This window comes from Salminus brasiliensis, chromosome 21 (assembly GCF_030463535.1).
Source record: "Salminus brasiliensis chromosome 21, fSalBra1.hap2, whole genome shotgun sequence".
NCBI classification, from domain to species: Eukaryota; Metazoa; Chordata; class Actinopteri; order Characiformes; family Bryconidae; genus Salminus; species Salminus brasiliensis.
In genome coordinates, this window is record NC_132898.1 from 577,476 (window position 1) to 600,611 (window position 23,136).

The 23,136-nt window shown below is 39.9% G+C and overlaps 3 protein-coding genes across 7 annotated transcripts in view; 1 reads left to right on the plus strand and 2 right to left on the minus strand.

Annotated features, from left to right (window-relative positions):
- Positions 1 to 8,943, minus strand: part of rpl29 (ribosomal protein L29) — a 210,900-nt gene extending 201,957 nt beyond the window's left edge. The window contains exon 1 of the mRNA XM_072665675.1: positions 8,933 to 8,943. The gene's annotated coding sequence lies outside the window, so the exon portion shown is untranslated. The remainder of the gene's footprint in view (positions 1 to 8,932) is intronic.
- Positions 874 to 6,527, minus strand: LOC140542751 (translocon-associated protein subunit alpha-like). Its single transcript, XM_072665673.1, has 9 exons — positions 6,361 to 6,527; positions 4,994 to 5,121; positions 4,058 to 4,157; positions 3,818 to 3,945; positions 2,726 to 2,860; positions 2,363 to 2,439; positions 2,176 to 2,254; positions 1,980 to 2,073; positions 874 to 1,368 (listed from the first exon to the last, which is right to left on the minus strand). The coding sequence occupies exons 1-9, from the start codon at positions 6,428 to 6,430 to the stop codon at positions 1,301 to 1,303; spliced, it is 879 nt and encodes a 292-aa protein (XP_072521774.1). The 5' UTR covers positions 6,431 to 6,527; the 3' UTR covers positions 874 to 1,300.
- Positions 8,944 to 15,943: 7,000 nt separating the features above from the next.
- arfgap1 (ADP-ribosylation factor GTPase activating protein 1) overlaps positions 15,944 to 23,136 on the plus strand; it is a 14,490-nt gene continuing 7,297 nt past the window's right edge. For 2 of the 5 annotated variants that reach the window (XM_072665625.1, XM_072665628.1), the window contains exons 1-11: positions 15,944 to 16,186; positions 17,063 to 17,127; positions 17,226 to 17,335; positions 17,938 to 18,109; positions 18,431 to 18,531; positions 18,752 to 18,838; positions 19,538 to 19,643; positions 19,751 to 19,807; positions 20,638 to 20,670; positions 21,711 to 21,740; positions 23,106 to 23,136. The exon at positions 23,106 to 23,136 is cut by the window's right edge and continues 26 nt beyond it. In XM_072665625.1, the coding sequence (XP_072521726.1) occupies positions 17,068 to 17,127; positions 17,226 to 17,335; positions 17,938 to 18,109; positions 18,431 to 18,531; positions 18,752 to 18,838; positions 19,538 to 19,643; positions 19,751 to 19,807; positions 20,638 to 20,670; positions 21,711 to 21,740; positions 23,106 to 23,136 (787 nt within the window). In that variant the 5' untranslated portion in view covers positions 15,944 to 16,186; positions 17,063 to 17,067. The remainder of the gene's footprint in view (positions 16,187 to 17,062; positions 17,128 to 17,225; positions 17,336 to 17,937; positions 18,110 to 18,430; positions 18,532 to 18,751; positions 18,839 to 19,537; positions 19,644 to 19,750; positions 19,808 to 20,637; positions 20,671 to 21,710; positions 21,741 to 23,105) is intronic. The other 3 variants (XM_072665630.1, XM_072665626.1, XM_072665629.1) reach the window with 3 other exon arrangements.

A 23,136-nucleotide genomic window follows, 5' to 3' on the forward strand; every position in this document is an offset into this window, starting at 1 on the left:
TGTTGAATTTTTCTACTTTTAACTGCACTTCAAAAGAATAAATCATAAGATATAAAAGATGACACACCAAAAAAATAAATGTTTTATACAAAAAAACCCACAGTGGCTAAAGTGTCCTCTTGGTGTGTGTGTGTTCTCACACAGTACAGTCCTTCCACAGCCAGCTCTGGGTCTAGCGTTAGAGATCAGGTAAAGATCTGATCACCTTTCAGATCTAAAATAAATACAGAAATACAGGACACTGTAAACGGTTCACAGTCTGCAGGACGGCTGGACAGGTAGACAGAGGGACTGAGACTGGGGTCCTCAGCAGAACAGCAGACTAAGGGGCTGCTGTGATGTCAGGACATGTTAACCAGAGCTGGATCTGTAACATATTTGTTGATACTTATAAAACCATCAAAATAACTGTACTGATTCACTGGTTTTGGGCTATGAATCTGTGGAGCTGTGCATTACAACCCTGTAATTAAAGTATATGGCAACAGCAGCAATTTAAATAATATTAATGGATATTAATCCTGTTAAAATTCAAAATAAATACTAAAATGTGTATTCTGAATGAATTTCTAATCATATTCAGCCATAATTAAAATGATTATTTAGAATTAACAATAAAAATAAGTGTTATTGTATAATATGGGTTCCTGGAAGGTCTGACATTCTTAAACTTGTTGTTTTAAAAGATTCTTATTTCTAAAAATTAATAAGTTATAAGCCCGACAGTTTGCTTGGTGTTGAATGACATGAGGTTATTCCAGTCACTGCTGCAGTGGGCGACTGATCAGTGTTTATTAAAATCGGAGTATATCTAAACATGTTCACACGCTCAGACCTATAATTCAGCCTTCTCTAAGAGACACTGAGACAATATTTACAAAGATTGGCATGACTTTATTAAAGGAAGACACAAACTCATACTTCTTAAATACTGGAGGGCTTCTGATTCCAGACTGTGAAACTCTCTAAAGCTGAGCTTTACATTCCCGCAGGTTTCCAAAGCGAAAAGGTGAAAACAGTCTTCTAAGCCGAAGCTGGAAGAAGACTTTAACGTATTAAATCAGTGTCTGAAGGAATGATGTACGTGTGGTCTGGTGTAGGTCCAGTCTGCTCTTCTGTGGTCAGTAATTGGAGCTCCTCACAGTAACGCTGCTTCTGATTTCAGATAAACACTGATTAAAGGTGACCCGTCCTTGCTGTGACACACAGGTCCAGTCATGCTGCTTAGTGTTGAAAGTGTGGACAGTGGTCAGTCTTTTAAGCACCTGTTTTTTACTGCAGAACTGGAATGTTGGTAGGTTTACTGATCCGTGGTGCCCGCTGTTCTTTTGGCCCGTTTTCTCGGGGAGGCTCTCGGGGATGCTTTATCTGGAAGAGAGGACAGTTTCAGGTAGAAATGAGTGTTCGGTCAATTTATATTTATTATTATTATTTTCACTATAATAATAATAATAATAATATTGCTGGGGTGATAGATAGCAAAATCAATCAATCAACCAGGGCAAAAATGGCCACAGGTTTACAAATACATGTTCATTATCTATTTGTGCCAGAGGGGGGCGACAAAACCTTGTGCTGGTACAAACGGATATCTACAGTACGTACACACACACACACACACACACACACACACACACACACACACACACACACACACACACACACACACACACACCTGTGATCTACAGTAATGAGTATATTCATATTTATGGACAACTGTGCCCCAATTTTAGAATTTATCAAAACTACCCATCCCTCAGCCTTACTATTACTATTACTATCATCATTAATATTATTAATTTTTGAAATTGGTGTACCAATGGACCAAGGCTGTGTCTTAATGAATTACTAATTAATAATTAATGAACAAGCTCATGTTGTGCTGGGTCTGGTGTGCAGGGAAGGGAGTAGGGGAAACAGAGCTGGGACCAGGATCCGCTGCCCTGAAAGTAAGGTATAAGAGTGGAGATGGAACTCACTCATGACGTTGAGGGTCTCCTGGGGGATCCAGCTGATGTCCACGTCGTTCATGCCGCCGGTGCCCGTCTCAACCTTCCCTGGAATTCGTTTCCTCTGGAAAGCGGAGGTGAGCGGTCAGTGAAGATCACAGCTCTCACAACAGCTCTTACAAATACAGAGTTACAATAATGACAACAATCACTCAGAGGTACATACGGTTCGGGACTCGAGGACCTGGTACATCCCAAAGAGCATCAGAGCCACCAGTCCACCCAGGAAGATGTACATAAACATTCTGAAACAGACACAGAGGTTCTCCCGTTACCCCAGAGCTGAACGTCTCGACAACAGGCTGAATCACTATAGGCTCAGTTCATACACAGAGAAAGCCAGCCAGACTTACGTTTCTCCATCCAGGCCCTCGTCCAGTTCGATGATGGTCACAGTCTGGTTGTAGACAGCGCTCTGAAAAGCATTACCCTGAGAGGAGAAACCAGTGAAAGTGGTTAGCTGTGATACTTTAGTGGGAGTAGATTAATATAATATAAACTGAGGATTTCACAATGATATCCATTATTATCCCAAATAAACCACATTTATGTACATTTATTGCTCTTTTGCAGTTAGTTAGATTTTCCCTAAATTAGATTTTTTTGTCATCTGTTTTCACATCTGTGCTGAAAACTTTCCAAATCACGGTGCAAAAACCCAAAATACAGATCGTATCATTAAGTCTGGGTACCGTTACACTCCTGCTCTTATTTACCTCACTGTCCTGGTAGTTCAGCAGAATGACCAGCCCGAAAGGACGGCCGGCCATCGGCTGAGCCGGGATGAAGGAATACTCGAAGGAGGCCTGTTTCTCAGGCTTGATCACCGTGTCCAGGGGTAGGGCTGTGAACTGGAGAGGTCAGAAGTATTCAGACAGATCAGATTCAAGAGCAAATCACGGTTTCAGTGACTGAGACATGATAAACTGATTAAAGCTAAAACCGCAGGCTGCTCTTATTTTAATAAGCTGTTTAAGCTCAGATCTGCTGTTTATACTGAATCTGTTCTCTATGGTCCTCAGCTGTGTTGTACTGACACTGAGACCCGTTATAACAGAGTGGTACTGATGTGCAGATTTCTGCTATAATGATAGAGTCATTTGTTCTGGATTTGATGGGTCGATTTGTTCGAGACAAACTTTCAAAATTCCCACAGATAGCCTGGACACTCATGTCAGCGTTGCTGCGTCCAGCTGTTGTTTAACCCCATCTCAGCAGCTGAGGCTATATTCATGGCTAAATCCAGATCATTAGTAGAGACACTTACATATGTCAGGATTCAAACTTCCAGTTAATGCCAGATAGAATAGCATTAGTCTGCTAGACTGAGTGGCGAGAGGCACTTACAAAAACCCGCTTTTTTTATTCACTCATCGGACCTCAGGACTGCCCCAATTTAGACTCTCTTATACTCACTAAGACCTTATGTAAGGTGTTGTTACTACAGGACTATTGGGAGCTCTCAGTTCAGCCAATTGTAGAAAGCAATTCACTCAGGAAATATATATATGTATATATAACCCAGCAGATTTAATACATTTGCAGAACCTGCCCCTGAGTAGGGCTTAAATTCTGAGTCATATTAGTGTAAAATCCTGTAGTTTTACTCTACTGCCTCAGCCCACATGCTGCTCTACCTTCAGATCAAGCTTCTGAAACTTTCACACTGTCCAGAAATGCATGTGTATAGTTGTCCATGAGGGGGCGCTTAAAGCATGATTTGTATTTACAGTAGTGGAGTAAACAGTAGAAGTAGAAACACCAGTTCAGCACATTCACTGCGTTATTTACTGAGTGCTTGGACTCACGTTCTGAATGTAGAACTGGTAGTCCTGAGGGTAACGGAAGGAGGCTTCCAGAGACTGCACTGTGAAATCCTGGCTGCCCTTATTGGTGAATCCCACCAGAAACTTCACAATCTCATTGGCGGGAAACTCTGCAGAAACAGAACCCAGAAAGGAGAAGTGAGAAGAAACAGTGAGAACACAGCACTGACTAAACAGATTTCCTGATTTCAGATTTTATTTTGATATTATTTAGATTTCAACCTTCGCCGGTCACGAAGATGATGGTCGTGTCTGCGTCGGGGTGGGACGTTACATCGGCGGACTGAGAATCTTCATCCAGGTCCTCCGCATCTTCTGCGTCCTTGGGGAGGAAAGTTATAGCACTGTTAACGTCTGCAGAGCTCACACACAGAAACTACGCTTGTTTAAAACTGTAACTGGAGTTACAAATAGATAGACTATATGGACAAAAGTATTGGGACACTGGAGGAGTTTCTCCTGCTTTTGTTGGAGTAACTGTCTCTAACATCCAGTGAAGAAGACTTTCTACTAGATTCTGGAGGAACATTGCTGTGAAGATTTGATTGCATTCAGCAACAAGTAATGTCAGCCCACGCCTGGCATTATTAGGCAGCATGGAGCCAATAGGGTAATGATGTTGATCTGCTCCAGAGAGTCCTATTCTATTGGCATTACTTCTTCTCTACAGGGACTAGACAAGCTGTGTGTGCATTTGCACATCTGTGTCAGCAATGGGTGTAACTTTTAAGTAGTTGAATGCATTCATTAGAAGGGATTTCCACAAATATTTGGACATAGAGTATTTTTTATATATCTGCTTTAGCCAGAAATGCTTTTTGAATGAAGCACAGTACAGGGCAGCCTATCAGAATCGAGATAATTTACATATAATACATTAACATACATACAAGTATTTTTTGTACCATTAATTTGGAAAGAAACAATGACTGAGCAGCTTAAACGTCCAAATACTTTTTGTCTATATAGTGTATAAAGCCATAGACTTTAATTAAACAAACCACACCAAAGTAAAATATGAGCTTTAACTATTCATTTAAAAAGGATTAGTGATTAATTTACTGCCTATTGTATTATCACCCCTATCAGCTCCTCATCATCATCCTATCAACAGATCAATACTGCCCCCTCACCCCCCGCTCAATCAGCATCTCTTACTCTGTCTCCCGTCTGAGTTTCTTCCACCAGTACTTCATCTTCCTCTTCTTCCTCCTCCTCCTCCTCCTCTACTGCTGCGTCCGCACCATCGTCCGCTGGCTCGGGGTCTGACTGTGCGAACGCTCCTCCTGTAAGAACAGAAATCACACCAGGTTTAAGATCACCTGTGAGTTTATCATACACACCTGAAACCCCCCCCAGTCCAGGTGGTCTGTCTCATGTACAGGCCTGAGGATGACCTTTCAAATACTGACTACGTCTATATGTAAAACTAATTTATCTTTCTTTACGGACAGGTAAACAGTATGCACATGTACATTTTTACGCATTTATTTATACATAACTATTCATCCTATTATTTTGCTTATTTTATTGTAATGTTATATTGTTTACGTTTTGCAGAAACACACACTCCCTGGTGTATTAGGGTTATTTCTAATGCTATATACAGATATATGGTCTTACATAATCATTATGGGTGCCCAAGACCTGCCTGGAGATTTAACAAATACAAACAAATAATGAAATGTACTAGAATAGGTTTGTGGATTATGCATAAACTATGTATAAATGTAGTGATATAATCATTTGAACCCCAAATTGTATTTTTTAAAAGTGTATTAATTTAATAGATAGTAATGTTTTGATGGTGGGATGGGATGCAGGTTACGTAAGGCAGAAACACACATTTAACCATAATAAAAGTATAAATAATAAAATAATAATTATTATTATTATTATAATAATTCTGCTGTTATTTTTTTATATTAAACTAAAATAATAAAGTTAATAAATGCATTAAACTGGTTGAAAGTTAGGCTCCAGTTTAGAGGAGCTCACTGGGACAGTTAGGACACGTCACCGAAGAGACGATAGGTAGAGCTGAGCTGGACCTTCGTTCATTAAAATATCTTAAATATTACGTGAAAATATTAAATTTAATGCCACATTTTAGATTTCTGTTTGTTTTAAGTGATACAGGAGGTGAATAAAGCTGGTAAAAACACACTTAAACCGGAAAAAATCACAAAAACGTCGCTTTTTCGAATTGTCCGTTCCACCTTAAATGGTGCAGCAGTTGCATTCTGGCGCCTGAGGCGCCAGAATGCAACTGCTGCACCATTTAAGGTGGAACGGACAATTCGAAAAAGCTACCAACTTTAACTTTTTAAATCTGCGCCATAAACGTACAGAAATAGCTATAATGACTCAAACACACATTTAAAGTCAGAAAACCCAACAAAAAACTCAAAACAACCGGAAAACGTTATGCCACGTCAGTAATAACGTTAGTGAGTCTGTTCTGTGCGCCGCGCCGTGAATCATAAGCGGAGTTACGGAATTTCCGAATCCACAAAACCACTCACCGTTAGAAATAAGCCCACATGGAAAAGCCAGCAGGAACAACAGCAGTAATTTGGATCCGAATTGAAGCATTTTGCAGCGGCAGGGTCTGCAACTCCGTCCCCGATCAGAAAGAGAAAGAGTAGTAGAGGAAGGTCTGGATGGAGGTCTATTAGGAACGCCCTGCTTGCTCTTACGCAAATGACGTAGATCTTAAAAAGTGGGGTAAGTTGATCCAAAGCCTGGAAAGTTGGTGTTTATGCATAAATCTGACCTGTAATGTGGTCAGATATTTATCTGTGTACTTAAACTAGTCAATAAGAAACTATATAAGCAGTATTTTTATTTATTTATTTGGTTAGTAAAATTATCCAACGTTAAATTATAGATTCGTTGCAAAAAAAGGCTTAGGTTAATCCTAAAAAATGGGGTGAGGTGACCCAAACCCATATAGATGACCAATAAAAAGTATTTCTGCATAAAAGTGAAATACTTAAATTAAAATGAATCCCAATTAAATTAATGACACAAATATTATAGGTTAATATTTATTTATTTATTGACCACACATGTATTGTTTTTGTGTAATTTTCATGTCTAAATAAGAATAATGTCTAAATAATTGCATTGTTTTATTTATTCATTTTAATCATTTAATTCCATTAAATTTAGTTTTTATTAAATTTGTATTATGTCTACACTGTTTTATTTTCTGAAGTATCTTTTATATAAAGCACTTTAAGCTGCATTTTAATGTGTTGTTATTGTTATTCTTTTTATTATTATTATTATTATTATTACAACATGAAATATCTTTTTTGATTGTTTTGGTGGTGAAAAAATGAATGCTGCACTCTAACATCAGTGTCTGTTCCAGCTGTTAAACATGGGGGCGGTAGTTTCACGGTTTGGGGCTGCTTTACTGCCTTCCAGGGCCAGGGCGTGTTATTGATGGATGTATGAATTCCAGACAGGACCAGCAGATTCAGGGTGTCTGCTTGTGAAATGAAGCTTAATTGTATTGTCATGCACCAAGACAATGACCCTGTGCTACGAGTAATTTTACAAAAAAATATTAATTTCTTTCATGTGTCTTTCAAGTTTATTTATATTATTTAAATAAAATCCTCAGTTTCTAGTGTATTTTGTTTTTCTAAAGCACTTTGTTTTTTAAGTCAATAAATAAAGTGAATTTTTATTATATTAACTGATGTTATCTCAGATAATGCTAAGAGCTGATATTGTTATTTTAATAGTATTACAGTACAGGAGCTGAGAGCATCTCACCGTGGCCTGCAGGAGAGGTGAAGTTCAGGCTGCACGCAGCAGATTTCCTCCTGGGTGTAAATGTCTGATTGGAAGGGAAGTGGTTTCTGCAGAGCTGCTCTGCTGATTTGTGTCATGGCACTGCATCCTGCAGCTGAAGCTCTGATCTGATCTGGGACTGTTAGCGCCTCGCTCTCTCACCCTCCATCCTCCTCTCACAGCACAGCGTTAGTGTGCTCCTTACACTGCTGTGTATTCAGATGATCATCACGTCTCTCAGCTTTGGGCACGATGAGCAACTGCAGCAGCCAGACGAGCGGTGAGCGGCTCCCTGCCTCTTCAGTTTCTTCATCTCTCTCTTTAATTCGTATTAAAACAGAATCAGTTTTGTGTAATAAAGTGGTTTAGTTTAAATGCGTATGTGTGTTTCTAGGCCTTGGTGATCTCTACGGTTCCCATGAGCTGTGGGTTCTTTTTGGAGTGGTCAGCGGGGTGCTGGTCTTCTCTCTGTGCTGGAATATTCTCTGCTGTGTCCAAAAACACTGGACAGGTAAGATATGTTAGCTGGTCTATTAGAATAATTATTATTATTGTTAATTATTAAAAAACACCAGACCTCCTAAAATCCTCCCAGAGTGGTCAAATCGCAAACTTCATGTCTTCTTTTTTCAGTCTCAGATTTCTATTTTTTTAAATGTTTAAAAACACGACTTATGCAAGTTATAAACTGACCATAACAGAAGGCTTTTCAGGATCCAGATGAAGCCTTTAAGCATCCAAATGATTCTTTGAGTCGTGGTGTTGAGTTCAGTCGAAATGGCGCTGGGTTAAAAAGAACCCAGAGCCGTTTACTACAACCCGGCTCTGATCACTGTATCACAGAACACAGGCTGTGGTGAATTATCACAGTATCTCAGGCTCATTATCACAGTATCTCAGGCTCATTATCACAGTATCTCAGTATTTTTGTTCTCTTAATAAATTCAGTCTTTATTAGTCTAACCAGCAGAGCTCAAACATGACCATCTGTTTTTCCAGCCTGTGAAGAGAAGGCGAATAAAATTAGAAAATATACTTTTAATAACAAAATATATAAAATAATTTTCTCCTCAGAAACATCTTCTTCTCTGGCGTAATCTAGGAACCCAAACAGGAGAGCAGTGATAGAAAGTCTGGCTAGTCAAACTAGGTCTGTTTGGAAAGCTAGCTAGCGTAGATTAGCTTAGTAGCTATTATTATTATTATTATTATTATTATTATTATTAAAATTATTACACACACAAAATAACATTTTACTCAGATTTAACGTTAGCTAGACATGGGCTACAACTACCCGAACCTCTCAGTAAAACAGTGGAAATAAAAATAGCAAATATCAAACATCAGTCTCACGTCAACAGGTCAGATCATGAAGTTTTAATACAGTTTTTAAATAAAATAAAAACACATTAATTAGTTATTAGTAGAGTAAACAGTAAAAGTCTATATTTTGTGGAGGTTTACAGACTGGTTGTCAGTCGTGACTCGGTGCTGCCGCCTGAGGAGAAGCTGTTACCCGACTCTGATCTGATCAGGTTCTGCTAATTATTCCGACTCTTTCAGGTATTAATTAATGCTGATAATTAACTCATCAGCTGGATTATGTTATAGTAACAGCACTGAACTATAGTCCACTGTACTAGTTCACTAAGGAACCCTAAAAGAACCCCCGTTTTCAGGGTTCCATGTCAGGGCCCAGTCACTGTGTGTTACACTGTGTGTAAGTGTAATTAGTGTGTGTTTATGTAATGTTTCATAATTAAATGCACATCTGGATGAACTAGTTTTTTCAGTGCACACTTAATAAAAGGTACACCCGCTGAGTCTGGAACCCTTGAGGGGACGTCTACCGTACCGTCAGTTAGAGAACACGCCGCCCTGCAGCTGCTGTTGTTTAAAAGCCTAATTGTCTCTCTGTCCGACTCTGTGTCCGACTCTGTGTCTGACTCTGTGTCTGACTCTATCAGACTTTTTAATTTTAATTTTAATACCTAAACCAGTACAGAAGTGCTCCTTAGCCATGCAGAAGTGACCATAGTGTCCGTCAGACCTGATGGAGGATAGGTCACTAGGCCGTAGGGTGTGTGTTGTATGGTGGGGTGGATTAACACTGTCTGTGCTGTTGGGGTTAGATGTTTGTGATGCGGGTTCAGGAGTGTTCTGATATAGATGTGGTGATTGTAGGTGAGAGTGTGTTGTTGTGGTGGGAGTGTTCCCCTAAAGATCCTGTATTGAGAGTGTGTGTGTGTGTGTGTGTGTGTGCGTGTGTATCGGAGGTCGCTGTGCTGTTTACATTTGAACTCAGTTTGATGTTTATAAATGACGGTACTAACTGTAAACATTTATAGAGTTTAAAACCATTTACAAACACATTTATACTTTATACAAACATTTAAAAGAATCACGTTTATTATTATTATTATAATTATTAATAATAATAAAACTGATTACTCAGTAATTCTGTATATATTTTATAGACAGTGTATACTGTATATATGTGCATATTTTATAATAAAAGACTACTACACTGTATTTTTATGAAAATATATAATATAGAAATATAAATAACTATACTACTGAAGTTCTTTAGTGTAAGATATACACTATTTCTATTTTATTATTATATTTAATTATGAAATACTGTATAGACGGTATATACTTTAATAATATGTTGTTATATAGTACAAATGTATATAATATATGTGTGTATGTATAAATATACATAAATATAATTGATAATTATTCTATTGATAATAATCTATCATTTTTATATAGTATGAGTTGTTTGCAGGCTTCGTCGGGAACAGACTGTTGGGTTTTGTTTATTCTGGGGTTTGTTTGTTTTCAGCACGGGGGAAGGCCTTTCTGCCTCGCTTCAGAAGGAGGTACGCCACACACACACACACACACACACACACACACACACACACACAGTGATGACAAATGAAAAATGTGCTTCCTGTACTTTAATGTTTGAAACAGAATATTGATGCTTTTCTAAATTCTGTTGTTTGTTTATTGTTTGTTGTTTATTGTTTGTTTGTTTGGTGTCCCGCTTCTCAGCATCAGCCTGAAACGCAGCGAGATGGAGGACAACCCCATCTATGGAAACATTACCTACACACACGCCAGTAAGCCCATTGCACACGCCTACATACACACACACACACAAATTACAGACTCCTTACAGTAATGGTGATAGGAACCGGCCGTTGCCATGACTACAACACAGATGATTTTCTTTAGGGACTACTTTTTGATATGCGGTTGATATGCGGAAGCCGAACTCTTCTCAGAACTCTGGTAGAACCGTGTCTCAGGCATCAGGCAGCGTCTTCATCACCATTAGGTGAAGAACTTTCTGTGAGGAGCTTTTATTAGAGCTTCAGACGTCTGCTTCCCTTCTCCTCCACTGTAGAACTCCAGCTCTGACTGGGGGAGGTTATCTAGAACCTCCACTGTAGAACTCCAGCTCTGACTGGGGGAGATTATCTAGAAACGAACACTTCACACCAAACCCACTAAACCCCCCAAACCTCCTGTTTGACCTGTAGAACAGATCTGACTGGGGGAGGCTGTCTAGAACATGCTGAATGGGTGGAGTAACACAATAATAATAATAATAATAATAATATCTGTTTGTTTCTTTGCCTCAGGAGATCGCAGTGAAGAACGTCCCTCGCAGGTAGAACTTCCAGTCTTTTATATTTTATTATAATAAGTGTTTAAGTGTTGTTTATGTTTATGTTTACTCTCAGGGTCCGTTTCCTAGATGGGGATTAAGCTTAGTCCTGAACCACACAGCATTCTGAGCAGTGAAGTCCAGGATTAGGCTCAGTGCTAGTCCTCATGTTCTAACACAGTGATTAGGGTGACTTTACTGTTGGACTCATCATAGTTACTAAAAGAGAGGATTAGTGACACAGACTGAGATCAGAGGTGAGGAGTGTCCTAACTCGTCCTGCGGTGAAAGAGAAGCATCTTTCCTAAACACAGTTTTAGTAGAACAACAGCAACAGCGCTCCACTTCTAAAGTAATGAGTAACTTCTAGAACCACAGTGAGCGTCTAAGAACATCCCACATCTTCTAGTGAAGCAGCTGCGAAGCTGATACGGGCTTCTAATTTAAAATAAAGGGGTTTTCACTTCAACTGAGCGGAGCTGATGTGTGAGACTCTACAGCGCTGACGCTCTGAATGAGAGGTGACAGGACTGAGGAGAAAGGAGATCCCTGTTCTCAGAACAGTCAGGAAAGAACACACCTGAGCTGTTAGGGAGGGAGGGTAGTTCATGAGGCAGGTATCACATGGTCTCCTCTCTAATTCTGCAGGCTGGCATTAACACCCTGTGAGCTTGATAAGTTCACCTAAACCTTAAGCCCTTTCTAAATCATTTAAATCAATTAGGTTAAGCCTTGCAGAACAAATTACAAAGTTTAAGTTGATTGTACTTAAAACTCAGGTTAGAATGTTAATACTTTAACTGAATATTTTCTAGAGACCTGATTTCATAATCTCAACTCAAAGTGGAATAATCTTCATTTTTAAATAATGTTCTAGTCTTTAATTCCCAAATTTAATTTTATTAATCTGCCAAAACACTGACAGTATTATCTTGTAGTAAAGTGTAGTGAACACTGCGGCACTCCGCCAGCACAGACGACAGAAACCATTATAAAGAAAAACAAATAAATGGACACCCAAGAGAATGTGGCCTGTGTGGAATGACTACACACTGTCAGTGTGGGGTATAGAGGAAAGACACGCCCAGTATGCAAATATATGGTGTCAAGAGCCAATGGGAAAGGTGTGAGATTTACTCACCAGGGTTGCACTGCCAAAACATAAGGTACACCCTAAACATCAACAGTACAGCCCAGTTCACTCAGTCAGTTTAACTCAACCGCTTACATTCACATGAACTCAAAATCCGCCAAACGTTGAGCGTGAATGAACTGAGAGTGTGTTTGAGTACGTGGCTCAGTCATCTTTACTGGTCCCACATTTCTGTAGCACTTCTGTTAATTAGGTCATTAGGACGTGCAGTAAGAGTTTCACAGTGTTCGCTTCCGTGTGTCTGTGGTTTGTTCAGGCGCCCTCTACTGGACGAGAGTGTTATGCTAACCTGACCCTGAAAGTTCCCAAAGTACCTTCAGGCCGAAGTTCTCCAGCTCCTCAGATTCAGTACTCAGACGTGATGACTGTTTCTCAGGCTCCAGTAGAGCCGGAACACGATGAAGAAGAGAACCTGATGGAGAAGGACACGTGCTCCCTGATCTCTGACCTCTATGCCTCGGTGGACACTGAACACATCAAGACCAAGAAGCAGGACAACAACGAGCCGTACGCCAACCATATCTGAGGACCTCACGTCAGACCAGAGAGACAGGATAGCAACGTTATCTAACCTCACTGTTCCAGTCCTGCAGTCCTCATTAATGTGTCCCTGTCAGGGCTAGGGGGCGGTACAGTGTCCCATTTCTCATGTTGCCCTCCGGAGGGGTGCTCACAAGTGCCCTCAGCGTGCCCTTTGATGAGTGGCAGAACCTCACTGTGTTTCCCACTGATCCCCGGATTTATAAACTGCAGGATACGTATTCCTGGGACTTTCACTCGGTCTCACACCTTCCTGTTTAGTTTCTGTAAATCCCTGAGGGTGAGAGCACTTCTCCTGTACGGCTGAAGTACTGCCATATCAGACTACACACATAAACAGGCTTTATCATTATGTATATTCATATTTCTACATATTTCTACAGTAAAAAAACAATAAAAATGTGGACATAAGCTGAATATGAAAGCCTCTGCATTATTATACACACTACACTATACACACTCTACTATACACACTACACTATACCATACACACTACACTATACACACTACACTATAAACACTACACTATACACACTATACTATACACACTACACTATACACACTACACTATACACACTATACTATACACACTACACTATACACACTACACTATACACACTATACACACTATACTATACACACTACACTACACATACTATACCATTCACACTACACTATACACACTATACTATACACACTACACTATACCATACACACTACACTATACACACTACACTATAAACACTATACTATACACACTACACTATACACACTACACTATACACACTATACTATACACACTACACTACACATACTATACCATTCAAACTACACTATACACACTATACTATACACACTACACTATACATACTATACTATACACACTACACTATACCATACACACTACACTATACACACTACACTATAAACACTATACTATACACACTATACTATACACACTACACTATACCATACACACTACACTATACACACTACACTACACTATACACACTACACTACACTATACATACTATACCATACACACTACACTACACTATACACACTACATTATACTCTACACACTACACTACACTATACATACTATACCATACACACTACACTACACTATACATACTATACTATACACACCACACTATACCATACACACTACACTACACTATACATACTATACTATACACACCACACTATACCATACACACTACACTACACTATACACCATACACACTAGACTATACATACTATACTATACACACTACACTACACTATACATACAATACACACTACACTATACTATACACACTACACTATACATACTATACTATACATACTATACTGTAAACACTACACTACACTACACTATACATACTATACTATACGCACTACACTACATTATACACACTACACTACACAATACATACTATACTATACACACTACACTATACATACTATACTATACACACTACACTATACCATTCACACTACACTATACACACTACACTATAAACACTATACTATACACACTATACTATACACACTACACTATACCATACACACTATACTATACACACTACACTACACTATACACACTACACTACACTATACATACTATACCATACACACTACACTACACTATACACACTACATTATACTCTACACACTAAACTACACTATACATACTATACCATACACACTACACTACACTATACATACTATACTATACACACCACACTATATCATACACACTACACTACACTATACACACTAGACTATACACCATACACACTAGACTATACATACTATACTATACACACTACACTACACTATACATACAATACACACTACACTATACTATACACACTACACTATACATACTATACTATACATACTATACTGTAAACACTACACTACACTATACATACTATACTATACGCACTACACTACATTATACACACTACACTACACAATACATACTATACTATACACACTACACTACACTATACATACTATACCATACACACTACACTACACTATACATACTATACTATACACACCACACTATACCATACACACTACACTACACTATACACACTAGACTATACACCATACACACTAGACTATACATACTATACTATACACACTACACTACACTATACATACAATACACACTACACTATACTATACACACTACACTATACATACTATACTATACATACTATACTGTAAACACTACACTACACTATACATACTATACTATACGCACTACACTACATTATACACACTACACTACACAATACATACTATACTATACACACTACACTACACTATACATACTATACTATACACACTACACTACACTATACATACTACACTACACTATACATACTATACTATACACACTACACTACACTATACATACTATACTATACACACTACACTATACTATACATACTGTACATTCTATTTATACTACACTGCACAAACTGTACAGACATACTATATACACACTCCATTATACATACTTCACTAAACACACTATACATACTATACTACACATACTACACTATACTGTGGAGCAGTGGAAAAAACTGTGCTCTCTGGAATGATGGTGGAGGAGCTCCATCCAGTACTTTTGGGATGAGTTGGGGGTGATGAGGTGGGGTGGTGATCATCATCCAACATCAAATCCTCACAGCAATGCTCCTCCTCCAGAATCTAGTCGAAAGCCTCCTTCAGTTATTGACAAAAGCAGGAACTCTTTTTAATACCCTTAATTTCTGAAGAACAAAAATGAATGAGCAGGTGTCCCAATACTTTTGTCCATGTTGTGTATGAGAACACTATCCGCCCCCCCCCCCCCCCACCCTCCCGCCCACCTGGCCGAATGACGTCAGAGGGTACTCCCGAAATGCCTTGCGCTGCCAACGTAGCAAACCGAGCCCCGCAGAACCGGAGAACCTTCGTTCTTTGCGCTCGCTGTGGTTCTGTGTCGTGGTTCTTTGGAGGCCGGAGTGATCGGTTCTGGTCAGTAGAGAACTTTAGGTGTTAAGCTGGGCCTTTAAACAGCGGCTGGTCGAGCTTTAGCTTCTGCTACTGAAAACAGACCCGGTTTCACTGAGCTTTAGCATTTAGCTAGCACCCTCGGACACAGGTAAGCGGGGTTTCTTGTATATCTGTTATTATTATTGTTATTATTTGATGTATTTTGTTAGATATTATCTAAGGTAGCTTTAGGTTATGTTGCTAAAGTTTTAGGAATGTGTTTAAAACTCTACAGGCTGTCGAAACCTTCTTGTCACCGTTAGCTATTCTCGATAGCTTGCAACTCTCCGTTCCACCTTAAATGGTGCGGCAGTTACATTAGGGCGCCTCAGGCGCCCTAATGTAACTGCCGCACCATTTAAGGTGGAACGGAGAGTTACAATTTGAACCTATCGAAAATGAATTAAATGTGTAATTATTTTAAGTCAACACATTTTTATTATTTTTAATGCAGTTCTTCCTTAAACTGCCTCGAACCGAATCATTTTCCAAGTATTTCTTAAAAAAAGAACCCCAATATAATTCAGTAAACAACATACAGCCCAGCTTCTCCCTTTAAACCCGTCTACAGGTGATGCTGTCAGTATTTCTGCAGACAGTGCATTACATGTAGTCTCTGGGAAGCAGTGTGTGAAGCCTTTAGCTTTTAATTTATTTATTTCATTAGAAATATTATTCACATTAGATGCATATAATCGTGATTTACCATGCCAAGCAGTCCCTATAGTATCCCAGGTGGTTGCTTTGGTATCCCACATGGATGAAAGGGTGGGACACCTGTGCAGATTTCAAGAAGACAATAGAGGGGTGCACAGACGTCTGTTCCTATGGTAGAGAATCATATCTTAAAACGGCTGCAGTGCAGAAAATGTGTGTAGATTTTGCAAAAGGAGGAAAAAATGTCATATAAATGCAATAACTAGTAATGCAGAAGTGTTCGTGGGAGAACTTATTGTAATTATTGCATGTTGCGTTTTTCTTTCAGACAGGATGGCAAGTCCCCGGACCAGGCGCGTCCTGAAGGAAGTCAGGACTGACGATGGGAATAACGTGTGTATTTATGGATTTTAGATAAATGGTCATTAACGGTCATCAGAGAAACGTCAGCGTGGTGACTTGCCATCTCTCCCTCTTCCTTTGTCTCTCAGGTGTGTTTTGAGTGTGGTGCGTTTAATCCGCAGTGGGTGAGCGTGACCTATGGAATATGGATTTGTCTGGAATGTTCGGGAAAGCACAGGGGTCTCGGTGTCCATCTCAGGTGAGTCGCCCCCCAGGAATCTGAGTTGGTGCCCTGGAAGTAATGCTGTGTTCCCTGTGTGTTTGTATAGAGACACCACCGCTTTCTGAATCTCGGCATTTCTGCAGAGCTCACTCTGCTTATACGCTATATGTCCAAATATTTGTGGACACCCCGTCTAACGAATGCACGCACACACAGCTGGTCTAGTCCCTGTAGAGAAGAAGTACTGCCAATAGAATAAATAGGACTCTCTGGAGCAGATCATCAACATCATGACCCTATTGGCTCCATGCTGCCTAATGCCAGGCGTGGGCTAGAGGGGTATAAAGCCCCCCAGCATTAAACTGTGGCTCAGTGGAAGAACTGTGTTCTCTGGAATGATGGTGGTGGAGCTCCATCCAGTACTTTTGGGATGAGTCCAGCAGCCCTAACCTCCTTAATGTTCTTGTCACAGAATGTAATCAAATCCTCACAGCAGTGTTACTCCAAAATCTAGTAGAAAGCCTTCTCTGGAGCGGTGCTCCAAGCTAAATTTGGTCTTTTACTTATCAGCTTCTTATTGAAATCGCCAGTTTCATCTTATATAAAGCTACTGTTCTTTTTCTTTTTCTTTATCCCAGCTTTGTGCGGTCAGTTTCGATGGACAAGTGGAAGGATATAGAGCTGGAGAAGATGAAGGCTGGGGGAAATGAGAAATTTCGCTTATTCCTGGAACTCCAGGATGACTACGACCCCAACTGGACTTTGCAAGAGAAATACAACAGCAAGGCTGCGGCTCTGTTTAGAGACAAGGTGAGTGTTTATCTGTCATACACACATTCAGCTCTCAGACAGGGGTGTGTGTGTGTGTGTGTGTGTGTGTGTGTGTGTGTGTGTGTGTGTGTGTGTGTGTGTGTGTGTGTGTGTGTGAATCAAACTGGAAGTGTGCAGTGTGTGTAATATGTGTGTGTGTGCGCGTGTGTGCGCGTGTGTGCGCGTGTGTGCGCGTGTGTGCGCGTGTGTGCGCGTGTGTGCGCGTGCGTGTGTGCGTGTGTGTGCGTGTGTGTGCGTGTGTGTGCGTGTGTGTGCGTGCGTGTGTGTGCGTGCGTGTGTGTGTGTGTGTGTATACCTCAGGTGGCCACTCTAGCTGAGGGAAAGGAATGGTCCATTGAGAATTCTTCTGCTAAGGACTGGACTCCTCCCCAACCAAAGACTGGACTCTCCTCCTCTCACCGGTAAGAAGCCTGTTCACCTGTCTTTCAGGTGTGAATTGTTAAGTAGGGATGTCCCATGATATTGATTACCTTTGCCTTATACGAAAATGATAATGTGCACGTATCTGTCACTGCACTATGTACAGCGAAATGTGTCCTCTGCATTTGACCCATCTGTGGTAGTGAATCACAGTTATCACACAGTGCTATTAGCTTAATGCTGGACTGTCTGACGTTGCAGGAGCAGTGCTGGTGCAGCACAGCATTCCTCACACTCCGACAAGGCGTTTGAAGACTGGCTCAGCGATGACGTCAACTCCTACCAGAGGTGGGTTTGGTTTATTGGACGTGTAGACTCTGTTATCAGCTAAAGATCGAGCTGTAATCAGTCTGCTCTCTCTACACTCTCTTGAAAGTTTGCGACGAGGCAGATCATTGTTGGTGAAATGACAGTCAATAGTGAGACACTGTGTAATATTTACTAATCAACAAATAACAATCTTAATATTTTCTTGTTAAAATTGGATTTCATCCTCCACTTAGATGCAGTCATTTGTTCATAATGTTTTAGAGTTTAGTAAAGAAATTAAACTTACACTATAAAATAGAATTGTTATTTTTTGTTATTAATAACATCATTTCATCTCTCATTTCGAAGAGGACTTGTGTAGTGAGCTCAGCATGTTTGCTGGTGTGAGTACGCTTTAAATGAGCCATACTGAAGTGATAATAGTTCCCCCTGCTGGAGCAAATTCTTGAATCCAAGTTTGTATTTCCACGTTACAGAAAGACAAGGTGTTTTCTTTTGCTTTAGAGGAAAAGCTCTAGGTGCCTAATTTATTTGTTAATCTTAGTATTATTCTACAGTTTTAACAGTAAAAGGAATACAAATTATGTGTAAATATGTTTTATGTACTTGTTCAGAGTACTGCGTTAGCATCACTGCATTAGCTGTCAGTCATGTCTGATATCTGATTGTGTCGTCCTGCTGGAGTTCATCTTTTAATGAGTCTACTTTGTTTTGCAGTGGTGGAAGTGGGCAGGAGAACCGCTATGTGGGCTTCGGTAACACGCCCAACCCGCCGAAGAAGGAAGATGATTTTATTAACAACGCCATGTCTTCCATTTACTCGGTATGAGGGGGCTGTGGGCCTGCAGTACTGTCCCCTGTTTGACAGTAAAGTAGATTAATAACGAGGGACTCCTCAGGATCATAAATGTGTCTGTCTGTGTTTATTAGGGCTGGAGCAATTTCACTGTTGGGGCGAGCAAGTTTGCAGCTGTCGCAAAAGACAACGTAAGTGGATTTCGGGTTCGGTACCTTATACAGTGATTACTGTAAGCTTACTGTACAGTTAGTGGATCTTTTTGGAAACACATCGGCAAGGGCTTTATAGCCTGTCAAGGTGCAGTGGGTGAAGATGGGTAGGGCCCATGTTATGGACACACACTCTATATTCCCACTCTATTGTCATGTGCGCAGCAGAAACAAGCAGATACACTATACAATTAAATTCTTACTTTGCAGTTCCTCCATTCACTGACAGTCGTAGACATATCAATATAAAAAGAGAAACTATAAGTATAGTAATAAAATATATATAAAAAACTAAAATATTTGTTTATATAAATATAAATAAATAAATTGTAATATATTGGTACAGCAGTAGCAGCGATATATGTAGTGGGCTCATATTAATGGGTGCATGTCAGAGTTACAGCAGCTGTGAAGAGAGGGAATCTGTCACTAATAGAATTACAATGCTAAAAAGACACATTTTCACCACAATAGTGTCGTCCTTTTAAATGATCAGCACCATAAGCATGGCTAATGGTCTGTTCTCTTCCCAACACAACAGAGCAAAGATAATAAAAGATCACAAAGAACAGAGAAAAGACAGTTACTAATGAATTACTGTAATAACAGTAATATTAAAAATTAAAAATGGATAATCGATCAATTTAAAAAGAATCAATGATTAGGAACAATAAATGAGCAGAGATGTAGATGATGTTTTGTGTGTATGTGTTTACAGTGCAACACTGAGGGTTCTGTAATGGTAGGTGTAGTTAAGGATATTTATAATGTCATTTTGTTTAAACTAATTCTCCTCTCTTCTGTGGCAGACTGCAAAACTTGCCAGCCAGGCATCTCTGAAGGTACGTATTTCACCATCATACAAACATCCAGTCCCTACCTCAGTGCCTTTTAACAGAATTGTGTTGTTATTGCTGTTAATCAGAACCTTTCAGTACTCCGTTTGCTTATAGAGATCCGAGTGTGGTTCCCTCAGAAAGCTCTTTAGGATTTATATCCAGTTGTGTGCAGATTGAGCTGTATGTCCTGTGATGTGGTGTTCAGTTTTTAGATCAAACTCTCAGTATTTTCTGTTAAAATGATGAAAAAATATTCAGTAACAGTGAGAATAGTTAAAGACGCTCCACAAGGGGGTGCTGTTAGTGCTCAGGTAGTTGTATGTGTATCACTGAAAGCGAGGAAACTCACATTTAAGAAGTGTATGAAGTCAGACTTAAAACACACCTTGTGTACAGGCACACACACACACACAGAGCCTTCAGTACAGGATAACAGCGACAGCAAGGCAGGAAAGCAGCAGTGGTGTTTTTTTAATCAGGAACTGAGTGTGTTATTCTTTTAGTATCTCTGATTTATCTCCACATGGGTCATCTGACCTGTGAGCGTTGAATTGAACCTGCAAAGAATAACATTCAGATATAAACACAGAGAAGATTACTACCAAACCTCTGGACATAAACGTGGTGCTATCTGTCCCTGTTCCAAACAGCTTCAGTGTTTCTACCTGCTGTTGTTGTAGTAGTGTATCATGTGACCATACAACTCCAACTCCGTCCTAACGTCACTTCACTGCTGCTGTATTTCATTGTTTCCCTAAAGCAACAGTTTTGAACAATCTGAATGGAATAAGAATACATTTCACCACTTTTATCTTCAGTGGGTTTCTGCTAATCTTGCTCAAATCTCCAGATCTTCCTCATTTCTGTGTTTTTATCTGAAATGTTAAATCTTACTTCCTCAACCCCGTTCTCCTCACTGTGGCGCTCTTAGAGCCGTATTCTATTCTAGAAGTCTTGTTTATGAAGAGTAAGCCAGTCTCCAGTGTGTGATCTGTAGTGTGGACTGTGTTGCTTCACTCCCTGCTGCTCACTCTGGATTAAAGTTAAGAGGTTATAAGCCGCCCCCTGAGCCGGTAAAACTGTAAACCTTGCATGACTCGCTCGCTGTGTGGTCTTGTCTGCTTGATTGGTGGTAGCTCATTTGCATTTACCTGTTTTGTTGATTGGTTGTCAGATATTCATCTGAATCACAGAGCTGTCAACCTGGCTGTGTTTTGTTTTAGTGTATCTGAATCTGAATGTTGGTCAGGTAAAGACTTGTGTATGCACTATTTATTTGTTTCTGTGTTTTTGGCTTGGGTGGATGGATATATGAATTTGATGTTCTTAAATTATTTCGATACCAGGACCTTCTAATAACTGGACATTTAATGTCCAGGTGAATGAAGTGAAAGGAGCTGGATATTCAGTTAGGTGTAGAAAACTCTGGATGCAATTGTGTGTGATGATAAACTGTATACAGTAAATATAAATGATGTTTTTAAAAAAAAAGTATTTCTTTAAAGTGAAATCCTCCAAGTTTCAAAATTCACTGCATAACTTTCAGTGAATCATTCAGATTTGGGGGTTCAGTGTGAAACCGAGCTTCATTATAGAGAAACTGACCCACTCTGATCTCTGTACAGTGGAGGTGAATGGAAGCAGGCATCGGTCGCCATGACTACAACAACACAGATACAGCCCATAATTTATCTCCTATCCAAACCCACCAGTGCAGCTACACGAGTCTTCTGAGTTTTATATGGAGTGATGATGATGATGATGATGATGAAGGTAAAATAGTGAATAGAGAATCTCAACTAATGCAGTTCTCTTTAGGGACTACTTTCTGTAGCCGCACTACACCCTGCAGCATGTATCCCTCCACCATTTTAATGATCTGATTTTAAAAGCAGGTTCTAGAGCAGAACTCTTCTCAGAACTCTGGTAGAACCGTGTCTCAGGCATCAGGCAGCGTCTTCATCACCATTAGGTGAAGAACTTTCTGTGAGGAGCTTTTATTATTAGAGCTTCAGACGTCTGCTTCCCTTCACCTCCACTGTAGAACCACAGCTCTGACTGGGGGAGCTTATCTAGAACCGAGCGTTTCACACCAAACCCCCCTACTCACTCAGACTCACTCTGTTTATCTTAACTGTTTTAATTGTGCAGAGAATTTTGAACATTTAGTAGAGTTGTCCTTGGATAGGTTTAGACGGATCTGAGATTAGGGGGGTTGTGCTGCGGGTAGAAACTCAGGTGAGATGATGGTAGGGTCTCGTAACCCCACCTCCTCTTATATTATCCATCTGCACTCCACCGCTGCTGACTGTCTCGTCCTGTGGTGTCTGTGTGAGGGAATGCTGCCTGTGTGTCGAGTCCACCTGAATCATTTGTCACGTTGATGAATGTGCATCATCTTCACCCTTATTCTCCCTTATTCTTCCATTCTCAACTAGGCTGCTGAGTTAGGCCAGACTTTAAATGAGA

What these genes read in the sequence shown, in the direction of transcription:
- LOC140542751 (XM_072665673.1), bottom strand. Translation starts at nt 6,430, where the DNA reads ATGCTTCAATTCGGATCCAAATTACTGCTGTTGTTCCTGCTGGCTTTT. An exon ending in GAGGGCCTGGATGGAGAAAC is followed by an intron (nt 2,255 to 2,362) that starts GTAAGTCTGGCT and finishes TGTCTGTTTCAG; the next exon opens with AATGTTTATGTACATCTTCC. An exon ending in GGAGACCCTCAACGTCATGA is followed by an intron (nt 1,369 to 1,979) that starts GTGAGTTCCATC and finishes CCTCTCTTCCAG; the next exon opens with ATAAAGCATCCCCGAGAGCC.